This window comes from Schistocerca gregaria, chromosome 4 (genome assembly GCF_023897955.1).
Source record: "Schistocerca gregaria isolate iqSchGreg1 chromosome 4, iqSchGreg1.2, whole genome shotgun sequence".
NCBI lineage: Eukaryota > Metazoa > Arthropoda > Insecta > Orthoptera > Acrididae > Schistocerca > Schistocerca gregaria.
Window position 1 is genome coordinate 570582926 of NC_064923.1, and position 13739 is coordinate 570596664.

At 39.2% G+C, this 13739-nt stretch overlaps 1 protein-coding gene across 1 annotated transcript in view; it reads right to left on the minus strand.

Annotated features, from left to right (window-relative positions):
• The window catches only part of LOC126365885 (uncharacterized), a 136903-nt gene that overhangs the window by 22169 nt on the left and 100995 nt on the right, over positions 1-13739 (minus strand). Inside the window, exon 2 of the mRNA XM_050008585.1 lies at positions 5457-5595. Within this exon, the coding sequence (XP_049864542.1) occupies positions 5457-5583 (127 nt within the window). The 5' untranslated portion in view covers positions 5584-5595. The remainder of the gene's footprint in view (positions 1-5456; positions 5596-13739) is intronic.

Here is a 13739-nt window from a genome sequence, read left to right on the forward strand (position 1 = left end):
CCATATGAAATAAGCTTAACAGTGAAATTGAAATTGTACGAAAGGACAATATGAATGGTCACAAATTTGTTTGATTCATGGGAAAGTAAAAGAAACTTGAATTCGCAAATTCCACACAAAAGCCTACTTACAAAATTACAAGAACCAATATCTAGAGGTATTCCTGTCGGGACTGTGAAAATTATATGAGACTAATTAATTTATGCACAGAGGCATTTAAGCCATTGTTCTTTCCATGTTCCTTCCATGATTAGAACAGGAAGAAACCATAATATTTGATACCATGCTACGTATCCTCTGCTGTGCACTTCACAATAGCTTGCAGAGTTTGTATGTAAAAAAGGCAACCAATATGAGATTGTATCTAACAGTTTTAACTGAGGTCAGTGATACATGTTTAGTCAGGCAGGGTAATGAGCTTTGGACACTGAATGAAAATGGTGAGGGATGCTTGGGGCTTATAGGGATGCAGCAGTAGCAGTTTCAAATGTGCTTCTGGTCCCCTGTGACATGAAATACCATTTGATCTTGTGACAGAAGCTGCTCAACTTGCCCTCCCATGCATGCATCACTTGGTCAACATCCAGAAAGTTATAGGTGCTGCTGCCTTTCATGCATAATCAAAACACAGTGCCTACCCAGTAGTCTGTACTTTTACTCCTGAAGGCAATGTCGACAACAGCCATCAAAAGCTCAATGATTTTATCTGAAATGATGTGACTTGAATACTGGGAAATGTGTTGCCACTGCAAAAGACTCTGAGGATATAGAAACTTGTTAAAATCACAAAGACACAAATAGTGTGACCATTACTTATTTTCAGGAATCAAAACTCCTAGGACCATCAAAAGGAACACAAATAAATACAATGCAGCAGTCCTAGCTTTCAGAACGATTTGTTCTTTCACCACATAGCAAAGGTCTTCTACTTCACCTTTGCCTCTCCCAAAGAAAAACTCTGTGAATAAGAACATCCCTCTGTTTGAAACAAATTATGTAATGCATACCATTAGTGGTGACATTTATCTAACAAGTCAGGAACAGAGCAATGCCATGGTAGTTCGAGACACGCAGACAGCATACTTTATGAAACTGACCTACTTAGTAAAAAATAGTAACTCATTTAGAAACACTGTCACCAGTACACTGCTCCAACATTGTTATTGTTTGGTCGATGACTGTATAGAGACCAATAAATGTCAAATTTATGTGCCAATATAAAATTTCCTGATGTGTTAGCTGATGATAGTCTTCTTGGATTTGCAGCCAGATCATACAATCATCTTGGCACAATATTTCAGTGAACCATCTGGTTAGATGATTTATGATCTGGCTGCAAACATGACAAGAATTTGATGTCAAACTTCACTTAAATTTTGCTTATTGGGATAGTTAACTTCACATTAATTCTAATGTTGTTTTTATACGGTTGCAGAAATTATGGGGGTTAAATTTTATAATATGTACCTTTAATTTTGCATGTTGTTGATGTTGTCTTCAGTCCTGAGATTGGTTTGATGCAGCTCTCCATGCTACTCTATCCTGTGCAAGCTTCTTCATCTCCCAGTACCTACTGCAACCTACATCCTTCTGAATCTGTTTAGTGTACTCATCTCTCAGTTTCCCTCTACGATTTTTACCCTCCACGCTGCCCTCCAATGCTAAATTTGTGATCCCTTGATGCCTCACAACATGTCCTACCAACCGATCCCTTCTTCTAGTCAAGTTGTGCCACAAACTTCTCTTCTCCCCAATCCTATTCAATACCTCCTCATTAGTTACGTGATCTATCCACCTTATCTTCAGTATTCTTCTGTAGCAGCACATTTCGAAAGCTTCTATTCTCTTCTTGTTCAAACTAGTTATCGTCCATGTTTCACTTCCATACATGGCTACACTCCAAACAAATACTTTCAGAAATGACTTACTGATACATAAATCTATATTCGATGTTAACAAATTTCTCTTCTTCAGAAACGCTTTCCTTGCCATTGCCAGTCTACATTTTATATCCTCTCTACTTCGACCATCATCAGTTATTTTACTTCCTAAATAGCAAAACTCCTTTACTACTTTAAGTGTCTCATTTCCTAATCTAATTCCCACAGCATCACGCGACTTAATTCGACTACATTCCATTATCCTCGTTTTGCTTTTGTTGATGTTCATCTTATACCCTCCTTTCAAGATACTGTCCATTCCGTTCAACTGCTCTTCCAAGTCCTTTGCCGTCTCTGACAGAATTACAATGCCATCGTTGAACCTCAAAGTTTTTACTTCTTCTCCATGAATTTTAATACCTACTCCAAATTTTTCTTTTGTTTCCTTTAGTGCTTGCTCAATATACAGATTGAATAACATCGGGGAGAGGCTACAACCCTGTCTCACTCCTTTCCCAACCACTGCTTCCCTTTCATGCCCCTCGACTGCCATCTGGTTTCTGTACAAATTGTAAATAGCCTTTCACTCCCTGTATTTTACCCCTGCCACCTTCAGAATTTGAAAGAAAGTATTCCAGTCAACATTGTCAAAAGCTTTCTCTAAGTCTACAAATGCTAGAAATGTAGGTTTGCCTTTTCTTAATCTTTCTTCTAAGATAAGTCGTAAGGTCAGTATTGCCTCACGTGTTCCAACATTTCTACGGAATCCAAACTGATCCTCCCCGAGGTCTGCATCTACCAGTTTTTCCATTCGTCTGTAAAGAATTCGCGTTAGTATTTTGCAGCTGTGACTTATTAAACTGATAGTTCGGTAATTTTCACATCTGTCAGCACCTGCTTTCTTTGGGATTGGAATTATTATATTCTTCTTGAAGTCTGAGGGTATTTCGCCTGTCTCACACATCTTGCTCACCAGCTGGTAGAGTTTTGTCATGACTGGCTCTCCCAAGGCCGTCAGTAGTTCTAATGGAATGTTGTCTACTCCGGGGGCCTTGTTTCGACTCAGGTCTTTCAGTGCTCTGTCAAACTCTTCACGCAGTATCGTATCTCCCATTTCGTCTTCATCTACATCCTCTTCCATTTCCATAATATTGTCCTCAAGTACATCACCCTTGTATAAACCTTCTATATACTCCTTCCACCTTTCTGCCTTCCCTTCTTTGCTTAGAACTGGGTTCCTATCTGAGCTCTTGATATTCATCCAAGTGGTTCTCTTCTCTCCAAAGGTCTCTTTAATTTTCCTGTAGGCAATATCTATCTTACCCCTAGTGAGATAAGCTTCTACATCCTTACATTTGTCCTCTAGCCATCCCTGCTTAGCCATTTTGCACTTCCTGTCGATCTCATTTTTGAAACCTTTGTATTCCTTTTTGCCTGCTTCTTTTACTGCATTTTTATATTTTCTCCTTTCATCAATTAAATTCAATATTTCTTCTGTTACCCAAGGATTTCTAGCAGCCCTCGTCTTTTTACCTACTTTATCCTCTGTTGCCTTCACTACTTCTGTTACCCAAGGATTTCTAGCAGCCCTCGTCTTTTTACCTACTTTATCCTCTGTTGCCTTCACTACTTCATCCCTCAGAGCTACCCATTCTTCTTCTACTGTCTTTCTTTCCCCTATTCCTGTCAATTGTTCCCTTATGCTCTCCCTGAAACTCTGTACAACCTCTGGTTCTTTCAGTTTATCCAGATCCCATCTCCTTAATTTCCCACATTTTTGCAGTTTCTTCAGTTTTAATCTACAGGTCATAACCAATAGGTTGTGGTCAGAGTCCGCATCTGCCCCTGGAAATGTCTTACAACTTAAAACCCAGTTCCTAAATCTCTGTCTTACCATTATATAATCTATCTGATACCTTTTAGTATCTCCAGGGTTCTTCCATGTATACAACCTTCTTTCATTAAACCAAGTGTTAGCTATGATTAAGTTGTGCTCTGTGCAAAATTCTACTAGGTGGCTTCCTCTTTCATTTCTTAGCCCCAATCCATATTCACCTACTATGTTTCCTTCTCTCCCTTTTCCTACACTCGAATTCGTCACCCTTTACTATTAAATTTTTGTCTCCCGTCACTATCTGATTTCTTCAATTTCTTCATCATCTGCAGAGCTAGTTGGCATATAAACTGTTACTTCTGTAGTAGGTGTGGGCTTCGTATCTATCTTGGCCACAATAATGCGTTCACTATGCTGTTTGTAGTAGCTTTTCCGCATTCCTATTTTCCTATTCATTATTAAACCTACTCCTGCATTACCCCTATTTGATTTTGTGTTTATAACCCTGTAGTCACCTGACCAGAAGTCTTGTTCCTCCTGCCACCGAACTTCACTAATTCGCACAATATCTAAATTTAACCTATCCAGTTCCCTTTTTAAATTTTCTAACCTACCTGACCGATTAAGGGATCTGACATTCCATGCTCCAATCCGTAGAACGCCAGTTTTCTTTCTCCTGATAACGTACACCCTCTTGAGTAGTCCCCACCTGGAGATATGAATGGGGGACTATTTTACCTCCAGAATATTTTACCCAAGAGGACGCCATCATCATTTAATCATACAGTAAAGCTGCATGTCCTCGGGAAAAATTACGGCTGTAGTTTCCCCTTGCTTTCAGCCGTTCGCAGTACCAGCACAGCAAGGCCGTTTTGGTTAATGTTGCAAGGCCAGATCAGTCAATCATCCAGACTGTTGCCCCTGCAACTACTGAAAAGGCTGCTGCCCCTCTTCTGGAACCACACGTTTGTCTGGCCTTTCAACAGATACCCCTCCGTTGTGGTTGCACCTACGGTACGGCCATCTGTATCGCTGAGGCACGCAAGTCTGCCCTCCAACGGCAAGGTCCATGGTTCATGGAGGGGTAATTTTGCTTATAATGCTATAATCATAAATCTAATAGTAGTCAACCTATAATTAAATCTTACAGTGGTATGGTTAGCCTCATGTGCCCATTTCAGATCACATCTAAGTAAAACCAATTGCTATCAAGAGAGATATACTTTATCAAAATTTGCATTAATGTGTAGAACATAAAATGAATATAATTTTTTGGACGAACAAATAACAAAGGAATAAAAGTTAATTTGGGACTTGGGAATAATTTCTGTAGCCTTTTTCTTTGGTTCTTTTTTCTGTGGACATAAATAATATTACTTAAAGTGGAAACAATCTTGAGAACACCGACATAATGACAAAATACTGTGATACGCAAGTACATAATATAATATAAAAATGACTTCTTGTAACTAGAGGAAAGATTATGCAACTTTATAGTATTGCTTACCCTAAACAGTGCCAGTATAGCAACTGGACCATTATTTTTAAATAACTGCCCAATCCTATTGTAACTTTGGTGGTATATTAATTGTGCTAATGTTTTACACAATACTCTAGCATAGTAACTTCTCTATTGTTTTCAGTGTAGATATGAACAATAATGTTCATGATTTTTGTTGACTGAGTTTAGAACTACTTAAAGTTACTACATTACCATAACTCTATGCATATGTAATACATACCCCTATTCTTTGCACCCCTCTCGCTGCGGATGAGTACCTCGTGGTCATCTTCCTCCCATATTTCTCCCTCAGCCACAGCTACACTTACCAGAAGGAGGGCAGCAACAAGGATGGACACCCACTTCATCTTAAAATTGTGCTGTTGACATGAAAATGATTTCCTTACAGTCTCAGTTCAAAGAAACGAATGGTAATAATTATATAGATAGTTTAATAATTGGTGTCACATTGAGGGTACTATGGCAATGTGGTACCAACCACTAAAATGCCTCAGTACCATACATAATGAAAACACACATAAAAACTGAACTTTAAATTTATTGCTTTGGTTCATAGCCCTCAAAAATAAAAATTGCATGTGTTTTATATCTCTCAATAAAATTATTATTTCTTGCTAAAGGTTTGTGTATGTATCATTCTGGATGCTTCACCATTTCCTATCAATGTTCTAAGAATTCTCAGGAAATACTTAACATACTACCAGCATTAGCAATGCCAAGAAGTGCTCCAAATTCCAAATAAAAATTCTATGATCGCACTCATCATTATTGCATCAGTATCACAATGGAAATTTCTCAGTTGGTGACCACTCATTCCATATCACTGATGATAAGCTATATGAGAAAATATAACAGGTAAGACTCATGTAGTGTGTTACATGACACGTTGGACTAAGATTCAGTTCAATTCTGTTACATTAATATGTGTATTGTTGTATTTTTGTCTTTTCAATCTACATAAGTAATTATTAATTACATTTGATGCTAGTATTTTACATCAATTTTTCCCAATCTTTGTAAAATGACATGTACAGATGCCACATTGTAATGTTCAGTACATACCAGAATGAATTATTTTTTATAAAACAATGTAAACTGCCATAAGAAATTACTACAATTGGAGACAAGTGAAATTTATAATGCAGTTCTGTTTAAAATTGGCATTTTGTGATATTAATTGTTAAAAATGCTAATGACACAATTTTTTGGAATAGAAATCATTTATACTTGATAAAACTGACAATAAAACTATATTTATGTTCTATGCTTTGCAAAATTACATACTTAAATAATTACATATATATCTTTAATAACTGTAGGACAATTAAAATATTATGTCCGAATATGCCTAAAACACCCACACAGGACTAGTAGCAGTGACATTATGCGCATAGCTGTTATTATACCAAGGTGAATTATGTACTGAGTTTTCATGAGATAGTTAGTGAGTTTAATATTTTGAAAGGGAATGTAGGTTTTGTTAAAACACATATGATAACTGGAGAGAGGCTTTGGAAAAATTCCATCTTCATGAAAATACACTTATGAATAAAGAAGATGTTCTGAAACTAAATTCTATCATTAACCCAAGTGTGGCCTCCCAATTGAATGAACAGTTAGATAGTGATGTGAGGAAAGGCCGTTTAGTTCTTGAGACAAGTTTACTACCACGCAATTTCTATGCCGACAAGAACTAGCAATTAGACAGCACAAAGATGTAAACTCAAATTTTTTTTCAATTGTTGGAACTCCTAAGTAATGACACACACGAGTTTAAAGACTGGTTAGGGCATTTCGGGTATAAGTGGATGTCCCACGATATTCAAAACGAGGTCATTGATCTACTTGGAAAGTCTGTGTTGAGAAAGGTATTGTCTTCAATCAAGAAGACTGAACATTTTTCTATTATGGTTGACAAAACAAGTGATTCTTCGATTCACAAACAAGTGTCATTCTGTACTCGTATTGTCAATGATTCCTTAATCATCAACGATGACTTTACTGTCTGAAACGGGACGCCCAACACTGAATACAATTTTAAAGTCTTCATCACTATTCTATCTTGGTAAGTTCAGATTGTCTGAATAACAAACACATTTTCTTCACAGCCGTGCCCAGTATATTTCCATTGTACAGAATTGCATTGTAATGGAACCCACTTCCTTCAGGATGGTCCTTTCTGTGGCATATCAGTTGCCACAAGGTGAAGGGCAGCGTGTCTGTTAAACTCCTTTCTCTTAATTTAATTATCAATTTTTGGTGCTAAGGACGAACAAAATAAAAACACAATGCAGAGTTTCAAATAATAGTATATTTCAAAGTGATCATGTATTTAGCTTGTATTTGAAGAATGAAAAAAATCTTGTTGACACTTCGTTCATGTGTTATTTAGTAATGCAGACACAATCAGTGAGGCCACTGAGAGTGAGGAAACAAGCTAATACGACTGCATGGATGAATGCACATTATTTACGTTATGTACTTCATACACTATGTGATCAAAAGTATCAGGACACCTGGCTGAAAGGGACTTACAAGTTCGTGGCGCCCTCCATTGGAGGTTTGAGTCCTCCCTCGGGCATGGGTGTGTGTGTGTGTATGTGTGTGTGTGTGTGTGTGTGTGTGTGTGTGTGTGTGTGTCGTCTTGCGTGAGTTAGTTTAAGTTATATTAAGTAGTGCGTAAGGTTAGGGACCAATGACCTCAGTAGTTCGGGTCCCATAAGACCTTACCACAAATTCCATCTCCCCCCCCCCCCCCCCCCATCGGTAATGCTGGAATTCCCACTCTCGCAGGCATATGTTCAGTCAGGTGCTGGAGGGTTTATTGGGGAATGGCAGCCCATTCTTCACGGAGTGCTGCACTATGGAGAGGTATCGACGTCGGTCGGTGAGGCCTGGCACGAAGTCGGCGTTCCAAAACACCCCAAAGGTGTCATATAGGATTCAGGTCAGGTCTCTGTGCAGGCCAGTCCATTACAGGGATATTACTGTCGTGTAACCACCCCGCCACAGGCCCTTCATTATGAACAGGTGCTCGATCTTGTTGAAAGATGCGATCGCTATCCCCGAATTGCTCTTCAACAGTGGGAAGCAAGAAGTTGCTTAAAACATGAATGTAGGCCTATGCTGTGACAGTGCTACGCAAAACAACAAGGTGTGCAAGCACCCTTCATGAAAAACACGATCCCACAACAACAACACCGCCTCCGAATTTTAATGTTGGCACCACACATGCTGGCAAATGACGTTCACCAGGCATTCGCCATACCCACACCCTGCCATCAGATCGCCACATTGCGTACCGTGATTCGTAACTCCACACAACGTTTTTCTACTGTTCAATCGTCCAATGTTTACCCTCCTTACATCAAGCGAGTCATCGTTTGGCATTTACCGGCGTAATGTGTGGCTTATGAGCAGCCGCTAGACTATGAAATCCAAGTTTTCCCACCTCCCGCCTAACTGTCATAGAACTTGCAGTGGATCCTGATGCAGTTTGGAATTCCTGTGTGATTCCTATTATACATTACGACCCTCTTCAACTGTCGGCGGTATCTGTCAGTCAACAGACGAGGTCGACCTGTACGCTTTTGTGCTATACGCTTCCCTTCACGTTTCCACTTCACTATCTCATCGGAAACAGTGGACCTAGGGAAGTTTAGGAGTGTGGAAATCTCGCATACAGACGTATGACACGAGTGACACCAATCACCTGGACCACGTTCGAAGTCCGTGAGTTCCGCGGAGCTCTCCTCCTGCTCTCTCACGATGTCTAATGACAACTGAGATCGCCAATATGGAGTACCTGGCAGTAGGTGGCAGCACAATGCACCTAATATGAAAAACGTATGTTTGTGGGGGTGTCCGGATATTTTTGATCACATAGTGTACAAACTACACAACCCAATATACAATGCATGACGGAGGGTACTTTGTACCAACTGCAATGTAACATTACCCTCTGACGATACATCTTTCAGTTTAGTTCCGCGGTTTAGACATTCGCGCTTTTGGTTGTTCCTTACAGATATCTTTTTACACAGTCAGAGAATTCACTTGAGACGATAATTCCGCTGTTAGCGTTAACCTTCGGATGTCACCGGAACACGAAGACAAGGGTAAGGTGAGAGGAAATTTACTCGTTTTGAAGGAACAGATGTCACCTATGGGCGTTTGACTGACTCCATGAAGTGTCCTCCAAAGCGGCTATATCAGTCATTATGTTTATTATTGTTATAAGAGGATCTTCGGCAATATATTTCTGTGATGTTAGTATTCAATATAAGCATCAATTTCATCTGATCCCTTGACTCACTGCAGCACCAGCGAAAGTAACATTACCGCCTTAATACTGATAAAAAAATACAGTATAGAAAAAAATGAGAGTAATGACGTACGTATTTGGCGACGTCATATGAACCATTCCACAGCTCTGAAAAATTAATAAGTATAATAATTTATGGGATAAGTTCTGTGGATTATTTGATTAAATTTTTATGTTCTCCTAGCAACTTTTGATACATATTCAACTTATGTATCAGAAGTTGTGGACTGGAAAAGATTGGGGACGTCAAAGCCAGAAGTGGAACGAGTTGCGAAAAATAACGAAGTACGTAGACAGCACCGCAACCGGCGCTGGACAGTAGACACCGGTTTGTCGTAAAATGTTTCAAGCCTTATTTTCAAAGTTTTTGCTGCTTCAAAACTAAAGCATAAACTTTTTCTTTTATTTCCAAGGCTTGGTTGGGCGTGCCTTCATGGTTAATATTAGCAGCACTTAACTCTTTGTTTCTCCCCACTGCAGCGAAATTGCGCGCGAAGCTTGAGTTGTGTGATTTATCATACTATGTGTTTGTTCTCATATAAGGAATGTCAAATTAATACTTTGGGATTTTTGGATTGATATCACAAAAATGACAGAGCAAATTACCGAAATTCCTGTCTCAACAGAGCCAGAGGCATAACGTTAGTCAAGTTAACCATGCTGTGACGGGTATAATTGAATCGCAGAAAAAAACTGTCCACGACAGTTTGAACACTGTCGGCAACGATCGGGAAAATATCTGCTAACCGAGATGCAAAATTGGAAGCAAAGTCAGACACAGTCGACAAAATGTCCACCAGCTATTTTAAGCGAACACGAGGAGACACTTTCAGTTTATCCCAAAACCAGGTAAAAATTTTGAAAAAATTAAAAAAGAACCAATTGAAACCATTAGCAACTATCTCGAAAAATGGTTAAGAAAAGCAACAAATCTGTTGAATTGTGTGATAGCAAATAAGACAATTATAAGAGTAAACAACAAAACCAAAAGTTGTTGAATGTTACGAAACACAAGCGAAGGAACGTGAAAGACAATCCCGATAACGTATATGAGTCGCACACGGGATTCGACGAAGTTGTGACCGAAAAGCTAAATGAAAACTGTCTCGAATGAACAGGGAGATTCGCGAAAATTAGAGTATAGGTGAAAGCAATCAGGACGTGACACGAAAAATTTACAAGCGCGCTCAAGTCTCGTACAGTCTAGAAAATATACTAAAGGCAGTGAGGTAATATAAAACCTAAACACCATAAGAGACGTGTCTTTAGTGCGAAACTTGGAATCAGAATTAAAGCAATTGGGTACTGAGATCAGCTTCGGATGTGCGATATTGCGAACAGGGGCAAAAACTTAATAGTGGCCCCCCTCTCCGCCCCCCTTCGAGCTTTTGAGACAGGACGTCAAATATTTGAAAAAAAAAAAAGATGTTTCAAAAATACGTTCATGTTGTAGTGCACTGCTTTCAGAGGAGTTTGATGTATAAAACATATACGTTGGAAGAAGGTAAGACATGTTATTTGTTCTTAAGTGTGCAAAATTCCAGTGCCACGCTCCTTCACACAGCATTATTCTATCGCACGCCATTGCATTTCGCTCTGTGGAATCAAACGTGATTATTTTGTAATGGAAGTCAATTAAAATGTCTTGTGTCTCTCGTGCGCCCCAGCCGGCTGGTTTGACATCCTACTCCCTTGGAGAAAAAAAAAAAAAAAAAAAAAAAAAAAAAAAAAAAAAAAAAAGAGAGAAAGAAAGAACTCACAGTTAATAGTGGGTGGGATTATTTGTAACCAGGAGAATAAGAGCTCTTCAGAAACCTTTCATTTTTTATTGCCTCTTTCTCTTTTGTGTGACGTAACATTAAATACAGGAAACATAAAACCGGTAAAGATAAGAGACAAGCAAGACAGTACATATTTCTTCAGTCCTTAGCTCTTAGCATTTTTTCTCTCTAATCTTGTTATAGCTTTGCACGGGGTGCTTTTCTTTCTGCGAAAGAATCTATTACCTCATCAAAGTTCGTCAGACGTTTTGCTACTTGAAAAATCAAAATGTTGTTGTCTGATACTAAAAATGGCACTGAGCACTGTGGGACTTAACTGCTAAGGTCATCAGTCCCCTAGAACTTAGAACTACTTAAACCTAGCTAACCTAAGGACATCACACACATCCATGCCCGAGGCAGGATTCAAACCTGCGACCGCAGCGGTCGCGCGGTTCCAGATTGTAGCACCTAGAACCGCTCGGCCACTACGGCCGGCTGTCTGATACTGAAAAAGCTATTAATACGAATAGTACCCAAGACTAGCGTGGTTTCTCAATTTGATTACGTCTATTTTGTCACTGTCTGCTAGACAGAACGAAATTGGCCTTTCTAATATTGGAACAATTGTAACACACGCCAAAGAAGCGAGACTGTTTTGGCACAAATGGTCATCTTTATCCACATAAATAACGCGACAGAACATAAATCACGAAGTAGCAACAGCAAATGCCTATAAGGCCTACTACAAGCACAAAGTTTTATATTAGGAAATAGTTTCACATTTCATTGACACCCTCCAGTTTCTCACGCTTGAGATCGAAAAAAAGTAGTACGAAATTTTCATATAAATTTGGGACCGTCATATTGTTTCATATAATTCGTGTGATGTCTCCGTGTCTTCTCCTTCTCATTCTAACAAACAATCTTGTCATCACTAATTCAGTAACTGTCCCTGCATTCTCAAACCTTATTCTCCAGTTAACTTCAGTAACGCTGCCAGAATCATCAGTGCACTTATCCCGCGTTTATTCTCCGGTTAGGCGTTATTACGTGTTCGTACAATGCGTTTTCTGCGCTGTTCCGAGAATAGAACTAAGGCGACTGCTAACCGGGAATGTACAACTGGCCCTTCCTTAGTGGTGTAGCGATCTGGCAAAACATTTCTGTCAAACTTTCATTTTCTTGGAGAAAATAATATGTAATCTTCCTTATACGTTACCTCTGTTCGTCTTTTATTTCCTCTCTGATAGTCTGAATCTATGAATTTCGTTGATAATTATAACAACGCTGATCGTTCGTACACTCAGTCAACCACATAAATATACAGCGATTGGAATTCACCCGCTCGGGTTTATTCGTCTTAGCTCATATAGTCCTTTTGCCTTTTTTTTATTTCTAGGTGCGACAGGGATCCCCCTGGCAGAGACATTACATACCCTATGCACTTATTCAAAAATCAACTTACGATTCGATCAGAAATCAACTTAGAATGTGTTCAAAAATGTTTAAAAACCAACAGGGATGAATTTCAAAAAATGTTCAGATGTGTGTGAATTCTGCTTAGGTAATCGGTCCCTAGGCTTACACACTAATTAAACCAACTTATGCTAAGAACAACACACACACACATACACACACACACACACACACACACATATGCCCGAGGGAAGACTCGAACTTCCAGCGGGAGGGACCGCGGATGGGTTTCAAAATCAAATGAATAATCGATAGACCACCGTGCTCTGGATGCTAGGCGCTTTGTGAAACAAGCTTTTTTCATCAAGAATATGAATCTGGCGCCCACTGAAATTGCCGCCCGGGCCAGATACCTGGGTTGGCCCCCCCCTCCCCCCCCCCCCTTTTTCCACTCCAAGATCCGGGCCTGACTGAGATACGTGGCACGTCCAACACGGTAAATGTGTACCGGTATGATGTTATAAGGACTGAACCAAGTTTTTCCTTGTACATAAAAGAGAAAAAAATGTTGGACAAACATTCAGTAGTTTTATCTAGCAAACGCCACTTTTTTGTGAGGTCTTTTCACGGCGAGGTGCCACTTGAATAGAGTAGTGGCATGCAAAAGATAAAATAAGGGGAAATTTACACTACATTAGAGATTTTCTTCGCTTTTCCATTCACGATATTAAGCGAGGGGAAAAAGACCGTCTACATGCCTCCGTACCTATGTACAACAAATGTAAAATTGCAAACGTCATATTGATATGAGGTACTTTCGTTGAAAAATATCGAGATACGCTATTATAAACTTTTGTAATGTAGAGATAATTTCTGTGATTTTATGGCCACGTGTTTTATGAGACAAGTGCTACATGAATTTGCAGTTTTGTTTAAATTAGCTGCCTGTCAAGAGGCCTATTCACATATTGGTGCTATGTTCATAGGCAGATAAAATTTA